Source organism: Medicago sativa, chromosome 6 (genome assembly GCF_051527215.1).
Source record: "Medicago sativa cultivar Bolivia chromosome 6, Bolivia_mono, whole genome shotgun sequence".
Taxonomy (NCBI): domain Eukaryota; kingdom Viridiplantae; phylum Streptophyta; class Magnoliopsida; order Fabales; family Fabaceae; genus Medicago; species Medicago sativa.
The window spans coordinates 87,551,071-87,571,915 of NC_140754.1; the positions used below are offsets into that span (position 1 = coordinate 87,551,071).

The following is a 20,845-nucleotide window of genomic DNA, read 5'->3' on the forward strand; positions in this document are numbered from 1 at the left end:
TTTGCGATATTTTTTATAATTTTGTGTCGGTTTTTGGTTTCGGCTGATCCAAATTTCTGCAAAGTGGTGTAGTGGCTCACCCAAAAAATTTAAATAATTCAATTATAGGTCTATCTTTTAAAGGTTATAGTTTTCTGCGGTTTCAAAAGTGGCCTACGTGGGTTTTGTGATGTTTATACTTGGCATGTTAGCGAATGCTTATAGACTTTCGAATTTACATAGGTTTCAAATCTCCCGTATATTGTCCTGTCAACTGAAAATTCTCTCAGTTAACAGTTGTAGTGTACAAAAAAAAAAAGTTTCATAATTTACGGTAGTTGTTAAATATGTAATGATTTAAGTATTCACACTAATTTTTTAGTCAAACTCCGTCATTTCAACTCCGTCATTTCAACTTTGTACTTAATGTTTATTACAACTTAAATTTGTGTTTATATATTATAAATAGTTTTAGTGGCCCACCCGAGCTTTTTTTTTCTGGCTCCGCCACCGGCCAAAATACCACCCTTATTACCCACATTCATAGCCAAAAAGAGACTATGAAATTGTCTATCGATTGCTATTCTTGATAAGATGGACAAATGTTGCCAGTACATTTAATATTACTTAGTCTGACATTAGCCAAGAATTTTTTTAACCAAGTCCCTCTACAAAATAATTAGAAACATACGAGACTGAAAAAGACATACCAAAGGGTGTCATATATAGGTGAAACATCGAAAAGAAAAGTTATACACATTGTACATCAAAGACAATATTTGATAAACCAATTAAACACCACCTAACTGAGGGCTACCATTGAAACCAATAAAAACTAACCATCAAAATCAAAATCAAAACCTACGCTCAACAGCTGAAACAAAAACTTGAGTCAAACCCTTAAAATTCATCGCGAGTGACCACAAAAACAAGTTCCAAAAGTGATGACTTCTACCTAGAAAATTGTATATTTATTTATTTATTAATTTTACATGTGTTTGACTTGTAGTTTGCTAGACAAAATTTCTTTTTATAATTTTATTAAATAATGTTTTTAAGACACTTGTTAGCATGACCTCCGAATCTTAATTGTAAGGGTTGGTGCCAAAGAGGCGTTGAATCTCAAAATTCGAAAGGAATATATAAAGCACAAAACAAATCAACGTAGTTCACCATTAGTCCATTATTAAGTTGTTACGATGGTCCTTTTGTATTGATATTTTTTACACATCTTTTAATTATGATTTTTTTTTACTAAGTCTTCTTATTATGATTTAAACGCGTAGTAGAGGACCTAAAGTTTTTCTTTTTAAAGGAAGGGAGGGACGTAAAGTTGGATTACTAAAGTAGATCTATTATTGCCTTTTTCATATACCATAAATAAATAATACAAAAGCTAATGATTTTGTTGTTACATATCAAAATAATGGAACAATGTTGAGGCAAAACAATAGGAGAAGAGATTTTTTTTTTGGTTTACAAGGCTAAGAAAAAGGAAAAACAACAGAAGCAAAAAAACCAACAGAAGCTAGCGCCTCACATAGAGTGTTCCTAGCTCATCCGCCCGCAGCAAAGGAAGAAGCCCCTCAGGAGGGTGGGAGTGGATTAACAGATTAACATCATTCGAAGCTCCAAACTTGGCCATGAAATCTGCACACTGATTACCTTCTCTTAGAGCATGATGAAGAGAGTAATTTCTGGAGCTGATGAGGTCCTTAATGTTCTGAATGAGCACTGCATAGACATGATAATGATTTAATTCCTGCTTGATGAGATTAACAGTGAGAATAGAATATGAGTAGCATGCCAGCTCGTTGTAGTTCAGGCTATCTGCTAAGACCAGACCCTGATAGAGGGCTGTAAGCTCCGCAAGAAGGATATCGTCTGAGTGATGAATGCGGCCTGAGAAAGCTGAGATGAAACTTCCTGCATGAGTTCTAATAATACCGCCGTAACCAGCTCGGGTGGGGGCACCATTGCAGCTACCATCAACGTTCAATATAGTGCACTGAAAATTATTGTTGTTCCATCGAATGTATCTGTCCGAAGAAGGCGCTGCAACGGGAATATGAAAAGCCGACCTGATGGTATTAGCTAAATCGTGAATATTTGAGCACAGATACGTTGGGGATACAGTTTCATTCCCAATACACATCAGATTTCGATGCCTCCAAATCCACCATAACCCAGATAGAAAGAGATTGGACCGGTTGGAAGATGCTCCCTCCTTTAACCAATCCTGGACCGAGCTGGCAGAGAAGAAATGAGGAGAAGTAAAACCAATTTTTTTCCAAATAATCATAGAAAATTTACAGTCCCTCATGCAATGGAACAAGGATTTATCATGTTCACCACATCTTGAGCAAATAGGCGAAGGCATCATATTCCTGTGATTGAGCAACATTAACGTGGGGACAGCTTCATGGCAAGCTAACCACAGCAGAAATTTGAATTTGTCTGGAACTTTGAGCTTCCAAATCCAGGTCCAAGTATCATGATGATGATGGTGGGGAGTCTGCTGAGATATTAACCAGTGTATCCACTCTTGGCGGAGTAAATACCAGTCTTGTTATGCGGCCAAATAAAGGCATCCACAATAGTTTGATTAAAAAGGAGCCTTGTGTTGTTAATTGTATCAGCAATGTGGGGTGGGAGGATGGTGTAGAGAGATTGAGTGTGATTACCTTCATTGGTGATAACATCATGAATGGTGAGGTGAATATCATGAATATCGACGTAAGGAACCTGGGGACCAAGAGAACCAAGCGGACTCCAGTTGCTATACCAAAAAGAAGAGTTTCCTGAACCTGCTCTCCAAGTGTATCCGTCTTTTAGCACATTTTTAGCACGGATGATTGAGGACCAAGTAGGAGAACTATTACGATGTGACGAAGCATTGAAAAGAAAATCAGCTCCTCCCGCATAATTACTAGAAAGGAGATTGACCCAGAGCTTATCATTTTTTTGCACCAAATTCCAAACAAGTTTGCCAAGAAGGCTTGTGTTTGCTTCTCTAGCTAGCCTAAGACCCAACCCCCCCAATTTCCTCGGGCTAGCAACTTTATTCCAATTAACCAGATGCACACCTCTGTTATTATTGCCTCGCCAAATAAAATTGCGAGTTGTTTGATCAATGTTATCACAGATGCTTTGGGGGAGCCAATTAATCTGCATATAGTAAGTGGGAATAGATGATAAGACCGAAGAAGCGAGAGTAAGTCTACCTGCTTTGTTGAGAAGTTTGCATTTCCAGGAAGCCAGCCTATTCTGCATTTTCTCAATGATGAATGCAAAATCACTTCTTTTTGGCCGGCCCTTGAGGATGGGGAAGCCAAGGTATTTATCAAGAGAGGTAGTACTGCGAATTCCGGAAATAGATGTGAGCTTGTGAATCTTAGCCTGAGGAGTCCCTGTAGAGAAAAAGGCTCTGGATTTGGACAAATTAATATTTAGTCCTGAAGCTTTACTGAAACCATCGAACAAGTCAAAAATAACTCGGAATTGGGAGCTTTTAGCCTTAGTAAAAAGAAGAACATCATCCGCAAAAAGGAGGTGGGAAAGGTGAGGCTCGGTGTTATTGATACGGACAGGATCCCACCTTCTTTGACAGACCGCATTGTTGATGGCAGCAGAGAGCTTTTCCATACACAAAATGAAAAGGTAAGGAGAGAGCGGGTCATCCTGGTGAAGACCATGAGTCGGCTTAAATTGAGGAAGCTTATTACCATTCCATAAAATTGAGAAAGTAGATGAAGTGACACAATGCATAATGAGCTTGCTGGTAATTTCTGGGAAGCCAAAATCATGCAGACAATTTTTAAGAAACTCCCAGTTGACATTATCAAAAGCCTTTTCAAGGTCAAGTTTAAAAGCCACAAGCCCTTTCTTCTTCCTGGATCTTCTCATGAAGTGAACAAGTTCCTGCAAAACAATTGAATTGTCAGTAGTTCCCCTACCAGGTAGAAAACTACTTTGGTAGGGGCCAATAATAACATTGAGAATCGGTCTGAGGCGGTGAACCAAGACTTTGGTGATGAGCTTGTAGACAATGTTACAAAGGCTAATGGGTCTAAAATCTTTAAAGGTGTTGGGAGGGTCGGTTTTGGGAATGAGGGCAATGAGAGTGTCAGATATTTGTGGGTCAAAGGTACCAGTTTGGAAAGCTGTTTGAACCATATGGAAAATGTCATCTCCAATAATGTGCCAGTATTGCTTAAAAAAGATACATTGGAAGCCATCTGGTCCTGGTGCTTTATAAGGTTTCATGGTATTGAAGGCGGCTAAGACTTCATTTTTGGTGACAGGTTTAAGGAGGGAGGCCGCACCTTGCTCATCAATGGTGGGGTGGTTGTCAGTGTTGTAGCTGTGATTTTGGGGGGGGGGGGGGGGGGGGGGGCTGGTTTTTGGTGAAAAAGTCTTTGAAGTACTTATGGGCTTCATCTTGAAGAATGTCACAATCGGTGGTCCTAATACCATTGGGAAGCTGAAGGCTGTGAATTTTGTTTTTCTTTCTACGGATGATGGTTTGGGTGTGGAAGAAAGCGCTGTTTTTGTCTCCAAACTTCACCCACATTTCTCTGGATTTTTGATACCAAAGCATCTCTTCCTGAAACAAAATATGATTGTATTCTTGTTGAAGCTCTTTTTCAAGAAGAGTGTGTCTTAGAGAGTCCACTCTTTCAAGATAATTTTGGACACGCTTGAGCCTGCTTTCCACATGTTTCTTTCTTTTAAAAATATTGCCAAAGACTTCATGGTTAAAAATAATGGAGTTGTCTTTGACACTATTGAGAGCATTGACGGTGTTGTGATTAGAGGAGTTCCAAGAGTTTCTTACCAGGTTCTCATAATCTTTGTGGTCAATCCAAGCAGCTTCAAAACGAAATGGTCTAGGCCCTCTAGCTAAAGGAAGACCTCCAAAACGGAGAAGGAGGGGATTGTGATCAGAGTGAAGCCTACAAAGCACTTCCACAGAGGCTTCAGGAAAGGACATGCGCCAGTCAATATTAGCAAGGCCTCGGTCGAGCTTTTTGGAGAGAATTCTGATGCCATTATTGTTCCGATGCCAAGTATATCGCCCACCTGTTGTAGTGATGTCAAGCAGGTTGCAATTGTGCATAAATGTAGAAAAAAGAGCAGCTCTATTGTGCTGGAAAATTCCACCTCTTTGGTCACTAGGGAGAAGAGTTTCGTTGAAATCACCAATGAGCAACCAAGGACCATTGATGGAGTTGCTGATGGTAGTAAGATAATTCCAGAAATTAGTGCGGTTGGTGGGATTGGGACTCGCATACACACAAGTGCAATTAGTGGATGCGGAACCACGACTTATAGTGAATGTGATAGAGTACTGATTGAAATCAAGAACAGAAGATAAAGTTGTAGAAGCTGTGTGGATCAGAAGCCAAATTCCTCCGGAGTGACCATTTGCTTCTATAATGTGGACAGGAGTGTAACCAATATTATTCCAGAAAGAAGAACTCTTAGCATAAGGAGAGTGGGTTTCATAGATAGCTAAGTATGTTGGATGATACTTTCTCAGTAAATCTTTCAGCTGCCTTCTTGCATTATTGTTTAGGGCCCCTCTAATATTCCAAGAGAGGATTGAAGTATCGAGAAGAGCTTCCATATTAATAATGAAGGAAGGAAGAACACAGGAGAGGAAAAAAACTAAGTAATCATGTCCTCCTTTCTGTCGATGGAGGTCTCATGATTTTCATTGGCCACTGAAATATTCATATTCAAGTTGTCAAGGTTCTCATGGCTGAGCATAGCTTCATCTTCCAACACTTGAGTGGTAAGGTCGATGGAGTTTAAAGCATTTTCTTTACTGGAAGTCTCAGTAAATTGGGTTTTCTTGGAGATGGGAATGGCAGTTTCGTATTTTATGCTGTAATGGGGGTTAGACAAGACCGGTTTGGTGGGGAAAGAAGGTGGGGCCGACATGTTTTTTGGTTGGCTATTTTTAGAAGGGCTAGGCACAGCTTGCGTGACTCTTTCTAGGATAGGATCTTTAGGGTTAAGCTTTTTGTTGTGTGTGGGGCCGCGGGTAAAGGTTTTAGGGGTGAGAGAGAGAGATGCAATGATTGACTCATCATTGTCCTCATTATTGCGGCGGCGTTTTAATTCTGTTGGTGTACTCCCTCCGTCCCGGAATAACTGACCCATTTTCTAAAAAAAAGTGTCCCAAAATAACTGACTCATTTCAATTTTCAATACAACTTTCATCATTCCCAATACAATATAACACTAAATAATACTACTTTTATCATTCCCAATACAATATATTCCACTTTCCCCTTTATTTATACACTTTTCTTAATCTGTGTGAAAAACCAAAGTAGGTCAATTAAACCGGGACGGAGGTAGTATTTGACTCACGTTTTGTATCATAAGGGTTAGGTCTAGGAAAATTGCTTTTTGATTTGGTTTGGTGGGCCATGTTATTTAGCACAGAGAATCTGTTAGCTTTGGAATTATTGGCTTGCTTTGTGTGGCTTGGCTGTTGGCTATTGGAAGGTTTTTTTCTCCTTGATACAAGGAGCCAATCCCCATGAAGCTCTTGTGTTCCTTCATTAATGCTAATAACACCATCATTAAAAATAGAACCTTCACTATTGATTGCGTTTAATTCTTGGCCGTTTGTGCTTTGAGAAATTGAATGGTAGGAGAAGAGATTAAACATAGCCGAAAGACAGCTAATTAAAATAAAGGAACATTATGGAGGTTTGACAAAATAAATGAGAAGACAAGTGAAACCAACTATTCTTTTAAACAATCAAAATAATAGCTGCTTTCATTTGAGAAGAAACAGACCCAATTCTTTATGTACATCGAAAACCATATAGAGATGTGAGATTTGAAATTCCTCATTGACGATATGAATAAATATACTTGCAATCAAATTACACTTTTTTTATTTAGTGATTTCTTCTTGTTATGAATAATAAACTTTGTGAATGTTAGATCTTTAATCTTCCACTTTCCTATAGCCTCCATTAATGAATAAGTAGTCCTTAATTATTTTGATCATTCACTTGTTTATTTGTATTCTATAAATAAAACTCATATTTTAGCAGATTCCCTTGTTATGTCGTCCATGAGCAAAAAATAAAATAGGAGAGAAATCATCGTTTCCTTTATTTGAACGATTAAATAGGATAAGCTAAAAAAACATTCATTATTAAAAACATCCATCAGAATAAATGAAACGTCTTAGCTTTCAATCATATGCAATAAAAAATAATAGAAATGCGATCAACACACTCCTTCACACTATCTTTCTTATATGGTGAAATTAATTAATATGGGTAACTTTTAGAAATGAGTCCTGTGTAAAATGATGCAGCTTACATGAAGTTCAACTGCTTAGAGCTAAGAGAAAGAAGTTGGAAGTCTTCGGTTGAAACCCGAACAAAATAATAGATATTAATCTTAAAATATAACCCCTAACATTTGTCATTAAAATACCTGGTTAATTAAAGAAATTTTTAATAGATTGCATGATTTGAACAATCAAATTTAAAGAACTTTTTAATTGATTAACACAGTTCAAATACATGGTTAATTAATCACATTTAATAAATGATTAATTGATATACTAGATTTCGAAACTTATAAACCATCAACAAATTTCATTAACTATAAATTTAGATGTGGTAAACAATAATTACGTATGTCAAATTTAAATGCATGTGTCAAATTTAGATGTGGTCAAGTATCTCTATTATATATATTTGCACTATTTTATTTTGATAGTACACATGGCATCCTTATATTGAAAGGTGCATTTAATGTTTTGTGTAATTGGTACATATTATGTGATTTGTGCAAGACTTATGTAATTGACATGATTATGCAAGTTGACTAAAAGGCTTATAATGACAAAAAAATAAATGGAATATTTTATTCAAATTATTTTTGCTATTTAATGTGTTACTGATTTCATTACTAAATTAATGGCATAATTGATGTGACTTACTTGCTTCTTTTTTCCTATAAATATTGTTTGTCCGTCTCAAACATCTTCACATCATTTAGAATTCATACTAAAATTTTAAAATTATTCTCAAAATCTCTCTTTTATTTTATTGAAACACTTTTCTTCATAACATATTTTTTTCATCACTCTAATTTCAAAAATTGATTCAATTTATGATATTACTCCACTACATGTTGTATATATCCATGTATTTTGTTCAAATTCACATATTCATCCTATGATACCCTCGAGTTCTAACGGCTTATGACAAGATATGTACCAATTACATGTTGGTACATAATTCTTAATTATCATCCAATCAAATTGTAATCAACTCATCATCATATTAAGTTAGCCAGTCTTGAGTTTTTTTTCCTATATATAGTCAATTTGTCTTTCATCATTTGTATATGCATCTTCCTTTCGTACAAATTGTTTATAATATCATTTATTTGAAATGCAAATATTTCTACCTCCTGACCAATTCAATTTTATTGATTTCATTATTATCAAATTGATTTAGGCACTTTTTTTTTTCCTTCCGAATTTTGATTCCCTTTTATAGGTTTATCTGTCGGCTCTGTTAATTTTAGGGTTTTCATCCCCATATATATTTACACCTTTTGAAAAAGTTTGCTTCACGTTTTAATGAATTTCATTATTTTTCTATTAATTTGAAGCAACGTAATTGAAAGACGTTTTGAATCAGATTTCTTCATTTCAAAACTATTTTTTTTGCCACTATTAATAATGAGAGATATGTGAAAGGCATGTCAATGTTTTGTTCTTCCAACGTTGAAGTTGTGCATATAAAAGAGAATTCTTCCTTAAAAAAAACAGAGAATTCTCAAGTATTTTTGGGTAACATATTAGTTGATAGTTCTCAAGATATTATATTTTTATCTTACATTTTTGTGGTGCAAACTATTCATGTATGTTGTAGAATAAGACCGACCCCTGCGAAAATGTAGAAAATTTATTTTGGTTATTTTTTTTTCAATGAATTTTATCTAAATCTCACTATTTTTTTTATTATTTTCATTTGCTCCTATTCATAAGAACTGATTTATTTTATTAAGTTTTTTCGTTTCTATTGTCAATCACTCATTTTCACTAAACATGGCGTTGATATATATTATTTCACATAAATTATTTTAACATCAAAAGTCATCCATTCATTTCATTTGATAAATTAGTTCACATGCATCAAATACTCTTTATCACCTAATCAAGCATTCCATTTTTATCTCCCCATATTTATTTATTTCTGCCATCAACACATACTCAAACTTTTTTGTTAATTTTTTTACAAATTGCATGATAAAACACATACTTATGGTTGTTTGAGTCACTCATCAACATCAATAATATTTATTTGCCTTTATTTCATACCCATATTTTTTATTTATTTTAAAATTATATTAAAAAAAAGACAACAATCTCGGCTAAACTATCAATATCTCTATCCGTATCCTTCTCTACATCTACAATCTACATCTACATCTACAATATAAACAAGTGAAACCATTTTCATTCAAAAGTACATGTGGCATGTTATAGTCTTATTCTAATTAATGTCAGGCTAATTAATGCTAGAAAAAATCAAATTTCCATTACATGGTATATGCTTAGCACCTGGTATTTCATTCTCAACACATACTTCCATATACTGCCTCTATTTTAAGAAATCATTCGATTTATTATTATGATCAAAATGATATCTAGAAATTTAATTGCCTGATATCAAATCAAACAAGAAACTATCAACTACCAATTAATGAAATTAAATTCAAATTATTCAACACTTATAACAGTCCTAAAAAAGAATGTTGACAATTGGTCTAATTCAAGACTATCGTTGAATTTTTTCTCACCTATTAAAATCAAATTAAAACCAAAATAAAATAGTGAAAGGTAATGATTCTTTTTGTCACAAATAGGAAATAAAATAGCTCAGATCTTTATCTCCCATCCTATTCTCATCACTATTACGATTTTTCAAAAATGGTTTTGAGAACAGTAAGAAGATCAAGAACACCTTTAGTTCCTACAATTTCATCAAATTTTATTGTTGATTGCATCAGACCGTTCCCCTTCATCATGGTTTGTGACCATGGTTTAGGATTTTATTGCTAATAGTTGGATTTTTAGCTGTACCGGAGAAAATAAGAGGGAGAATGTTAGTTATCAAATAATTTGTTGAGAAATTGATTTTGAAGCTGAAGAAAGGCATAAACGAAAGGGATCTTGAATCTTCTCTCATGATTTATATTTTGTTCCAATTCTCTCATGATTTATATTTTGTTCCAAATAATTGTCTACTATATATCATTTTTGAAAATGCTTCATTTGAGACATTATTTTCATCATATAACGATATGATCTTATTCATTAAATTTCTTTTGCTATTAATGTAACATATTTATTTTCCCATATATTTGTTTGCGGATGACCATATTGCTACTCAATGTTCCTCAAATTTACAAAGAACTTATCGGATTTATAACTAAAGTGTATCTCAGTTTAATCGACTTTAATTCCTTCCAGTTTGGTTGTGTTTCTTCTAATTGGGAGGAAACTCAACATTATTGAAATTTCTTTTATCGGTTTTATTTACAATGTGTTCATTATTTTGCAGAGACCTTTATAATATTGAGAACAAAGTAGTTTCCTATCTATATATTCAGTTCAAGGTCGCGCATCCTATATTAACTGTCAGGGCCAAACTTTAGTTTTTGTGGTAATTTGTCATTTACTCATTTTATACCACGAATCATATGTAATAAGTGTGTATTTTAGTCTTTTTAAGGCTTTTGTTTATTTTTCTTCTTTGTGTTGTTTGGATTAGTGTTACATTATAAGAATTTTGAATTAGGGTTTCATTTTTCTTTGTTGCAGCTTCTCTTCTGGATTCTTAAGTTTCTTTTTTGACATATTCTAGATTCTTACGTTGCAAAAGTTTTTCTGAATTTTATTACTATGATTATTTCTGAATTTTGCTAAAAAAAAATCTAAATTTTTATTGCAACTTTATTTCTGAATTATGTGTTCTCACGGAATTTCATATATTTTATTTTCAGTATTAAATGAATACAAACATTTGAAGAAAAAAAAAATTCCTCTTTTATTTTTTTTTTTTGAGGGAATTCCTCTTTTATTTAAATGCAGTTTTGGTCGAACCAAACCGTACACCATCGATTCAGTTTGGTTCGTTTTCACTTTTAAAAAATGATAAAACCCAAACCTCATTTGACTTTGAAGAGCATGTAAATGGTAATTTAAAAAAATCGTTATAACAATCAATATTTTGAATATAACACGTTTACTCAATAATATAAGTATTGTACTACCTCTCATACAAACAAAGTTGTAAAGAGTGTATATACACATTAATCAAAATATATCTATTTTAAAAGGGGCACTAGCCAACAAATGTGTATTTTTTTTTTATGTTAATTTTAAACCGAACCTCCACTAGATAGAACTAGAAAATTAGGTGTAGAACATATATAGTGGCTAGACCTATGGGTTTTTAGAAGCAATATTGCACATGTTAAAGCAACTGAAAGTAATAACTTCTTATTGAAAACAACTATTATTTATTAAAAAACTACACATTTAATATAAAATGCACAACAAGTATTTATTACTAAGACCCATTTAATATTTTTTGAAGTGTTGAGTTTGAGAGATTTTTTATTTTTTTAGTTAAATGGAGTTCAATTATGAACCAGCTGCATCACTTTATAAATGCATAAATAAAAGGAAACAAGAACAAAAGGAGTTGGGGGATGGGCCAAAACCTTCTCAATAAAGCTAAGCAAAAAGCTGAGGGGCAAACACCAAACCAAGAAAAAAGTAAATAACAAGAAAATAAAAAGTAAAGAAAACCAAAAGAAAAATAAAAGGAACGCACTAAGAGAAAGTCCTTGAGTTATTCTGGTAACATATATACTCCTAGAGTTTGAAAGATTGAATCTTATTAAGTATTAATTATAAGAGCAAGTGACATGTACATAGAGACTCATTTAAGCAACCAAAAGGAGAGGTCTATTGTGGATGCTCTAACAATCGATTGACTTATTGATGAAAATTTTTGGTCGAAAATAATACAAAATAAATGCTTGCTGAAATTATCAATTTTTAAATATTATTGTTCTTATTATTATTATATTATTATTAATAATAATAAATATTGATTTTTAATGTTTATTAGATATACTAATTAAATGTATCAATTAAGTTTGGTAACTAATTTTATATTTGATATTTTTTCGAGTTATCATTAAATTGGTATAAAGCTTACATCACCGCTTAGCAGTGACTAATCTTAGTTGGAAAACCTGTGGGATACATAAGACGAGTTCTCTCATCTCAGCCGAATATTTTCCATACACATGAGGCAGAAATTGAACTGCTATCCACATACTTATGAGGCTCTAATCTATTATCAATTTGACGATTTTTTCCTAGGGTCACAGCTTACATGTTAATTCCAGGTGTTCGTACAACCGGTTCATCCTTCAATATTCCATTGAAAATCAATGAAGCATTGATACATGGATTTGAAAAGAAAATACGAGACCTTAAAATTGATATGAAGGCAGCAGAGAGAATCAAACACGAGACCTTAAAAGTAGTCCCAGGCCAAAACAAGTGGGTTAGATCAAACTTATTCATTGTGTTCCCTTATTGACTTTGTTTATCCAAATAATTTGGAAAATATATAGATCTCCAAAAAAATCAAGAGCGAGGGATACTTGCTCAAACTTTGGACCCATTTGAGCACTTTAACAATATTATTTTATCGTTGTTTCCAGAAAACGAGAAGGAAAATATTAGCTTTGATTCGGTTTGTCAATCTGACCAAAATAAAAAGCTACAAAGCAAATGGTATTCAATTGAGTTCTTGAATGATAATAACAGCTGCATATTTCAAACCACAAATTAAGATTTAAAGTTGGATGTCCAATAATATTGATGAGGAACATATACCAAGGTATTGTGTTTCAGAATGAGAAACCTCACATCTTCATCCAAAACCTTAAGACAATATGTATATTACTCATCTCATTTATATGTTCATAAATATCAAATCTTGCTGGCAATATAGAATTTTTACTCACACATGACAAATTAGCATTTCTCCCTTAAACGTGAGACTCTCTATGTCTATGATATGATGAAATAGTCAAATAAGGCCAGAGGCACAACATGGTAAAAAAGGTGGCTTGGTGGTGGTTTCATAGAGATGTGTTTTTTTTTCTCTCATTTATTTTATGAGAAGAGAGAAATTAAATTAGAAAAATTATTCGAACTAGAAAGAAATGACAAGGAAAACGAGTGAGTTGTGGGTAGTTTTATGAGTTTGTTGAAGGAGTTGGATATTACTGAGTAATTATTCTACCAAAAATATTAGACTCATTAAAAATGTCACATCAATTTAAAATGTACAATAAACATGTATTTTTCAACTCAGCATAACACATAAACGTTTTTCCTTTGTCATATCCCACTAAAGACTAAAAGTGAAGGAACTTAAAATAATAGAGGTTAAATAAAAAAAAGTTACCGCCTTGACAAATAAAAATTGCATGAAAGCGAACGACTTCCAAAATATAATATTTAACATAAAAAAATTAAACCAATGACATTCAAAAGCTAACAAAACAAATCATCATAATTTTGGGACTGCAAGTGTAACCTACATTGGGTTGTATCTTTTCATTAGGCTAAAAGAAACTAGACAAATGATATCGACACCACAATTTCTCCCAAATTATTTAGGCACACGTTTGTGAGTCATCTCACTTATATCTTATTCAATATATACTATTCCTTTCATTGTAGAACATTAACTCTTATTTTACACGATAACATATCTCCCTCAAGTGTGACATTCTCTGTGTCCGTAATTACGTGACATAGCCAAATAAGGTCAAACCGATGTACAACATGATCAAAAAGGTAGATTAATGGTAATTTACTAGAAGTGTGTTTTTGTTCCTTTATTTCATGAGAAGAGATCAAAGAAATTAGAAGATGAAAAATAAATTTGAGATTGAGAGAACTGATACCGGTTAAAAAAAATAAGAATTGTGTATTTTGTCCATGAGGTTATAAAGAACGAAGTAAGTTGCAAGTGATTTTATGAAATTGTTGAAGGAGTGTAAGATTTTTGTGTAATTAATTTACCAAAAAGTTAGATTGCGTTAAAAAAACTAATTTACCAAATAGTTAGATTCGGGTAAAAAAACGCAACAACATATAAAGAATTTACTAAGCATATATTTTGTTAACTCAGCATAACACTTAAGTGTTTATCTATGGTTAAATTCCACCAAAGATCAAAGGATAAGGAATTTAATATCTTAGAGATTGATTAAAAAATATTGCATGAAAGTGAACAACACCCAAAAACATAAATTTGATATAAAAATTAAATAATTGGCATCCCAAAACTAACGAAACCGTTTATCATAATGTTGAGAGTTCTAAGGGTGTCTACAGTAGGTTGGACTATCACATTAGGCTAAGTGAAACCACACAATTGTGATTGACATCACATCATTATCCAAAACCTTAAGGCATTAGGTGTATTGGTCATCTTACTTATATGTTTCTCAACGTCTACTTTGGCATCCAATAATGTGGAACTTTAAGTCACAATTTACACATGAACATATATCTCTAAAGTGTGAGACTCAATGCGTCTGTAATTTGTTGATAGTCAAATAAGGTTAGTCGAAGGCACAACATGGTTAAAAAAAATGGATTAATGGTGTTTTTGCGGAGGGAAGTTTGTGTTCCCATCTTTCATGAAACGAGAGAAATAAATTTAGCAACAATAAAATTAAATTAGAATATGAAAAGAAATTTGAACATGAAAGAAATGATAAGGGAAAAAAATAGTGTGTGTTTTGTCCATGGAAGTATCGGAAATATAGCGAGTTACTGACAATTTTATGGGTCAGTTAAAAAGTGTTGGAAATTTAAGAGTAAATATTTCACCAAAAAATAGACTCGGTTAAAAAAACGCCACATCTTTATAAAATGTTTAATAATCATGTACTTTTTCAATTCAGCATAACACATTTGTATTTTTCCATTCGCATGTTCGTTCACCCAAAGACCAACTATGGAGGTATTTGATATAATATTGATTGGATAAAAAAATTGTATGAAAGCAAATGACATCCAAAAACTTATACTTGATATAAAAAGTTAAACAAATGAAATTCAAAAACTAATTTTTTTTTTTTAATGTTTAGAGTTCTGAGGGAGTCTACAATGGGTTGGACCATCACATTTGACTATGAGAAACTCCACAAGTGATATTGACAGCACATCTTCGCGTAAAATCTTAAGACATTAGGTATATTGTTCTTCTCGCTTATACGTTACTCAATGTATATTATTGCACACAAGTTTAACTCACTATAATGTTTAGAGTTCTGAGGGAGTCTACAATGGATTGGACCATCACATTTGACTATGAGAAACTCCACAAGTGAGATTGACATCACATCTTTGCGTAAAATCTTAAGACATTAGGTATATTGTTCTTCTTGCTTATATGTTACTCAATGTATATTATTGCACACAAGTTTAACTCACATATGAAACATAAACATCTCTCCCTTAAGTGTGAGACTATTATGTATGTGATCTGGTGAGATATCACATAAGGTCAGAGACACGACATGGTAAAAAAAATGGGTTGGCGGCAGTTTCATATAGGGGTGTTTGTTTCTTTCTTTCATGAGAAGAGATAAAGTAAATTATAAAAGAAAATAAGATTAAAAATGAATTTGAACTTGATAGAAATGAAAAGAGAAAAAAAAAATAAGGAGTGTGCGTTTTATTCGTGAGAGCATAGGAAACATAATGAATTGCTGGTGATTTTATGGATTTGTTCAATATTACTGGGCAATTATGCTACCAAAATATTAGATTTATTGAAAATATGTACATCTATTTAAAATGTCTAACGAATATGTATTTTGTCAACGCATCATACATATACATTTTTCCATTGCAAGATCCCATGAAATACCATAAGTGAAGGAATTCGAAATGACAAAGGTTATTTTTTTTTTGTGCATGAAAGCTAATCACATTCAAAAACTAAAATTTAAGATGAAAAATTAAACAAATGACACTCAAAAAATAACGAAACAAATCATCACATTAGGCTAGGATCCTACAATGGATTGTATTATCACATTAAGCTAAGATCAATCACAGAAGTGAGATTCACATCCTATCTTCTTTCAAAGTCTTAAGGCATTATGTATATGAGTCATTTCACTTATATGTTTCTCACATCTACTCTTGCATACAATACGGAATTTTAACTCACACTTGAGACATTAACATCTCTCCATTAAGTGTTAGGATCTTTTTGTCTGTAGTCCACCACCAAGAACAACTCTCGCTCCTCCACAACGTCGAACCCGGATGTGATACCACCGTTGGGCTTTCTGTGGGAGCCTACGTTGATGTAGATCGACAATTTGGATAAAGAGAAACCACACAAGTGATAATGATACAACCAAAACTCCATCTAAAATTTTAAGTAACACCTGATACATCACAATATTCCCTCCATCAAATATAACGACGTTCTAGCCCGTGCTTGGCACGGGTGTCCATGCTAGTTATATTTGAAAGTGATATATTAATTATATTTTGGAGACTAATGTTGGACTAACTCTAAGTTTTAATCTAGTTTATTTTCACTTTGATTTGCCTTTGTAAACAAAACAAAAAATGCTAACATATCATTCCCCCGTACTTTTTAACCAGTAAATTCCGCATTATCCAAAGTTTATATCTAGGGTTGGCAATGAACCGAAGCAACTCGACAATAGTTCGGAACTTGATTTGATAATTAACTCGTTGAATTTGGTTCATGAACTGACTCGATAATATATATATATATATATATATATATATATATATATATATATAATTTATTACAGGCTTCCTCTTATACTAAAATTATATGTATACTAATTATAAGAAAAGAGATCCTTAAAAAAAAATAATAAGAAAAGCGAGAAAAAAGAAGCAGCTAATAATAAACTAGTGCAAACTTAGGCTTTTAACTGCGCTTATGTACACTATAATTTGTCCCGCATCGGTAACTTTACACACACTGGTGAAGCACATTATAATTAGTATGGGCAGCACAACAGTAGTAGGTGTGCATGCTCTTTTACTTGTGCGCATGCTTTTTGACTTCGTGGTCTTCATACCACCATGGTCAACAGTTTAAAAGGTCAGGTCATTAAAGATGTACTTTTTTGACAAAAACAAAAAAAAAAAAAACTTTTGAATTATGTTACTCGAGCAAACGAGTTGAAATTAACGAGCCGGACTGAGTTGTTCGTGAACTTTAAACGAGCCGAACTCGTGTTAGAAAAATAGTTCGTATCGAACTCGAGTCGAGTTTCGAGCTTAGTCAATTCTTATCGAGTCAAGCTAAGCTCAGACGAGTTCGACTCGACTCATTTCCAACCCTATCTATATCTTACAATCAATAGAAGGTCTTTTCAGAGATAGCACAACGATAAGAAAGTAATTGAAAGGACTTTAACAACTTCGAATATTTTTTTGTTGCTCAATTTAATCCATAAAATTACTAACAATGTATTTGCAACTTCAATACATATAGAGACTATGAATGACGGTGCATCACACTTTGAGGTCCAAAACTTCTATCTGCAACTAATTAAATTAACAATTTTTTATTTCTGAAGTAAAAGCAAAACTGTAATCAACTTTCAAGTATAAGTACATTTGACTAAAATAAAAACAATTTTTAAGAATATCTATCAAATGAAGTGCTAAATTTTGAATAAAATACCTCAACCGTGAATGAAACGCTGTCACATGAGTTAACCACTTTAAAAGTTGTCGCAAAAGTTGTCTAATGTTGGTTGAACAAACACAATTCTTTAAAACAATGACATTATTATCATTAAGCGAATAAAAAAGAATTGAAGTGTTTAACTTCTAAAAAGCTAGTTATCCAAATATGCAATGACAATCAAGGTGAGCAGAATTTGATGGAGAATACATGGTTCAAAATGCATTACCTTCAAATAGGTTCACATAATCATGAAAAATGGCTAGAAGAATAAGATGGCGGCCATCCAACCTCTGATATTTTCAAATTTTCATGAGAGACGACATAAGCATTTTGGCATCTTTGAGCTATTCTCTGTTGCTTTGTTTCCCATGGAAGTTTTCTATTACCAAGAGCAATTCCAAAGAGGATTTACCACATTAGAAACCAACGACCCTGCATTCTCTAATCATTGCATATATAGGACTTGCATGTAGCTACACATTATTTTTGGTATCAAATTTTGAGAATGAGTTAAGAATGTCTCTAAGAAATGAGATATTTTTTTTCCATCCAACATGCTAGATTTTCAAATTTTAGAGTAATGACACAATTGATCCCTCACAATTTTCTCGCTGTCCAATTTAATCAGTACCAAAGATTAAATCCAATTTATTCAGAGCAGAAATTGGTCTTTGAAAAACGATTTCTTAGTACACACGTTATTGAAAAAATCAAACATATATTATAATTAAAGTTGGAATTCAGTTTAATATATCCACTACACCATTAGATATTACAAGAATTGGGGTAGTTTGTTTGTATTGATTTTTTTTTTCTTTTCAAACAACGTATTTCTGAAATTATAATACAATGTACCTTGGTTAGTGGACTGAAACTAATTGGTGCTTTAGTCAAGTCCTTATGGGAGTTGCCAGTTTTCATTATAAATTTCCTCCATGTGATTATTTCAATTTACTACAATGGAATAACTCCCTCCTCCATGACCGGGCCCACTGCCCATCAATCCACTCCCCCATCTCCTCCACACTGCTTTTCAAAAAATTTAAACTGATAAAAGGCGACTAAATCTTGAAGCCAATGAACCACCATCAATCCAACTATCATACCAGAGATATGTTTCCCCTCAGTTTTCGACCAACTTCGATATTGGGTTTGATAACCATCCACGTACAACACCACTATCCTCCCGTCCAATGAGTTAATAGCCTTCCACCATATAAAGAGGGATAGGAACTTTTCACACTTGGCTGTGTGTATGGTGTTCTAATCCCCACCCCCTCTCTGTTTACTTTTCTAGTTTTCTTACACAAAACAATTCCCTTTCTATGCACAACATTACAACGCAATCATTTGCAACAATGCATTTAACACTTGTCTTCTTTGGTCACATGGCTGAGAAGTCTTGATCGAACTGAGTCCAAATCTGAAGCATTCTTGATGCTGCAAATTAAACAAGCATAAATAAGACCATCAATAAGAACTTCATAAAGAACTTAAATAAATGCCAGAGGATTTTGGGTCACAAATCACTAAATAAGGCCATGAAAAGTTCTGATGTTCTACCCAACTGCTAGGTTCTGCTATACCATAATAAATAACAAGCATAAATTGAGAATTCTGACTCGAATTTTCACATCCCTAAAATAGACTGATACTCTAAAAGAACAAAAGTTTATCAGTGAAAAAAAAACTGATACTCTCCAAAAGAAACCACCTTCTTGCAAGGCCAGTCTGGCCCAATATTTTGCAAAATCTTAATCTCTTCAGCAGCTTATCCAATTTGGAGGATAAAATTAGTTAGCTAGATTGTTTATTAATAAGAAATCGTGTGAATTATAATAAAATAGAATTAGAACATACCAAATATAAAGACAATCACATTAACCAGTTCCACCAATGATGAAGGATCGTTATCTGATGCATCCAAACTAGTTTGATCCACGCTGGTTTCCTCAACGGAATGACTAAGGCTTTCTTCAACCTGCATTGAGAAACAAACCAATTAACTAGAAAGAAACTGCTTAAACGCGAGAAAAAAAATTGCTTTTACAACAAAAATTGCTAATGAAAGGTACAAAATAAAATAATAAGTGGATTTCAATGTATGATTTTAAGACTAAGTCCAGTTTATGCTTTTACAACAAACCAATGTATGATTTTAAGACCAATGATGATGCAGATTTATTTTGTTGTGTGTTGTGGAGTATATGGAAACAAAGAAACAATAGAGTGTGGAATAAGGTAATTGATGCTCCAGTTTATGTTGTCGAGAGAGCAAAAGTTATGCTTCATGATTGGCAAGATGCACGTAGGATTTGTAATACATCTTGTTCACATCTACGACAAGAAGGAACTGTGAAATGGATCAAACCAGCTGAAGGAAGATTTAAGTGCAATATTGATGCTTCTTTCTCCCAACTTTCTAATAGAGTGGGAATAGGAGTTTGTATAAGGGATGATACAGGCACTTTTGTTTTGGCAAAAACTGAATGGTTTACTCCAGTCTGTGAGGTACACGTCGGCGAAGCTCTTGGACTATTATCAGCTTTAGAATGGGTTCATCACTTACAATTAGGACCTATCGATTTTGAGCTTGATGCTAAAAAAGTGGTGGATAGTTTTTCATCTGCACATCAGGATGTTACAGAATTTGGGATAATTATTCACAATTGTAAAACTATCTTTGAACAGTACTATGTCAACTCTAGTGTTGAGTTTGTGAGGAGACAAGCAAATGAGGCAGCCCATAGATTAGCTAAGGCGGCCACATCCTCAGCTAGTTTCCAAATTTTGGTAGAAATACCAGATTGTATTGAACACATTTTAAGTAATGAAATGATATAAGTTTCTTTCCTTCAAAAAAAAAAAAAGACTAAGTCCAAAATTAAAATGAAAACAAGATGGCAGGTATACCTCTTGATGTAGGGAAACGGAATCAAAAGATCTGCAGTCGTCAGAACATCCTCTACTAGGTTTAGACATGTCTGCTCTATTCTCCAAATCATCAC

At 33.3% G+C, this 20,845-nt stretch overlaps 3 protein-coding genes across 3 annotated transcripts; 1 reads left to right on the forward strand and 2 right to left on the reverse strand.

Annotated features, from left to right (window-relative positions):
• Positions 1–1,507: 1,507 nt before the first annotated feature.
• On the reverse strand, positions 1,508–2,134 carry LOC146917834 (uncharacterized). Its single transcript, XM_085721948.1, has one exon. The coding sequence runs from the start codon at positions 2,132–2,134 to the stop codon at positions 1,508–1,510; it is 627 nt and encodes a 208-aa protein (XP_085578074.1).
• A 1,140-nt stretch (positions 2,135–3,274) lies between these two features.
• On the reverse strand, positions 3,275–5,608 carry LOC146917835 (uncharacterized). Its single transcript, XM_085721949.1, has 3 exons — positions 4,453–5,608; positions 3,339–4,142; positions 3,275–3,294 (listed from the first exon to the last, which is right to left on the reverse strand). The coding sequence occupies exons 1-3, from the start codon at positions 5,606–5,608 to the stop codon at positions 3,275–3,277; spliced, it is 1,980 nt and encodes a 659-aa protein (XP_085578075.1).
• Positions 5,609–19,985: 14,377 nt separating this feature from the next.
• Positions 19,986–20,809, forward strand: LOC146917836 (uncharacterized). Its single transcript, XM_085721950.1, has 2 exons — positions 19,986–20,646; positions 20,763–20,809. Exons 1-2 carry the CDS (start codon positions 19,986–19,988, stop codon positions 20,807–20,809), a joined length of 708 nt encoding a protein of 235 aa, XP_085578076.1.
• Positions 20,810–20,845: the final 36 nt, after the last annotated feature.

Coding starts and splice junctions, on each gene's coding strand:
- LOC146917834 (XM_085721948.1), bottom strand. CDS start 2,134: ATGTGTATTGGGAATGAAACTGTATCCCCAACGTATCTGTGCTCAAAT.
- LOC146917835 (XM_085721949.1), bottom strand. CDS start 5,608: ATGGAAGCTCTTCTCGATACTTCAATCCTCTCTTGGAATATTAGAGGG. Junction 4,143..4,452: donor CAGCCTTCAGCTTCCCAATG/GTATTAGGACCA, acceptor TGGTTCAAACAG/CTTTCCAAACTGGTACCTTT. Junction 3,295..3,338: donor ATCTATTTCCGGAATTCGCA/GTACTACCTCTC, acceptor CCCATCCTCAAG/GGCCGGCCAAAAAGAAGTGA.
- LOC146917836 (XM_085721950.1), top strand. CDS start 19,986: ATGTATGATTTTAAGACCAATGATGATGCAGATTTATTTTGTTGTGTG. Junction 20,647..20,762: donor TTTGGTAGAAATACCAGATT/GTATTGAACACA, acceptor CTCTTGATGTAG/GGAAACGGAATCAAAAGATC.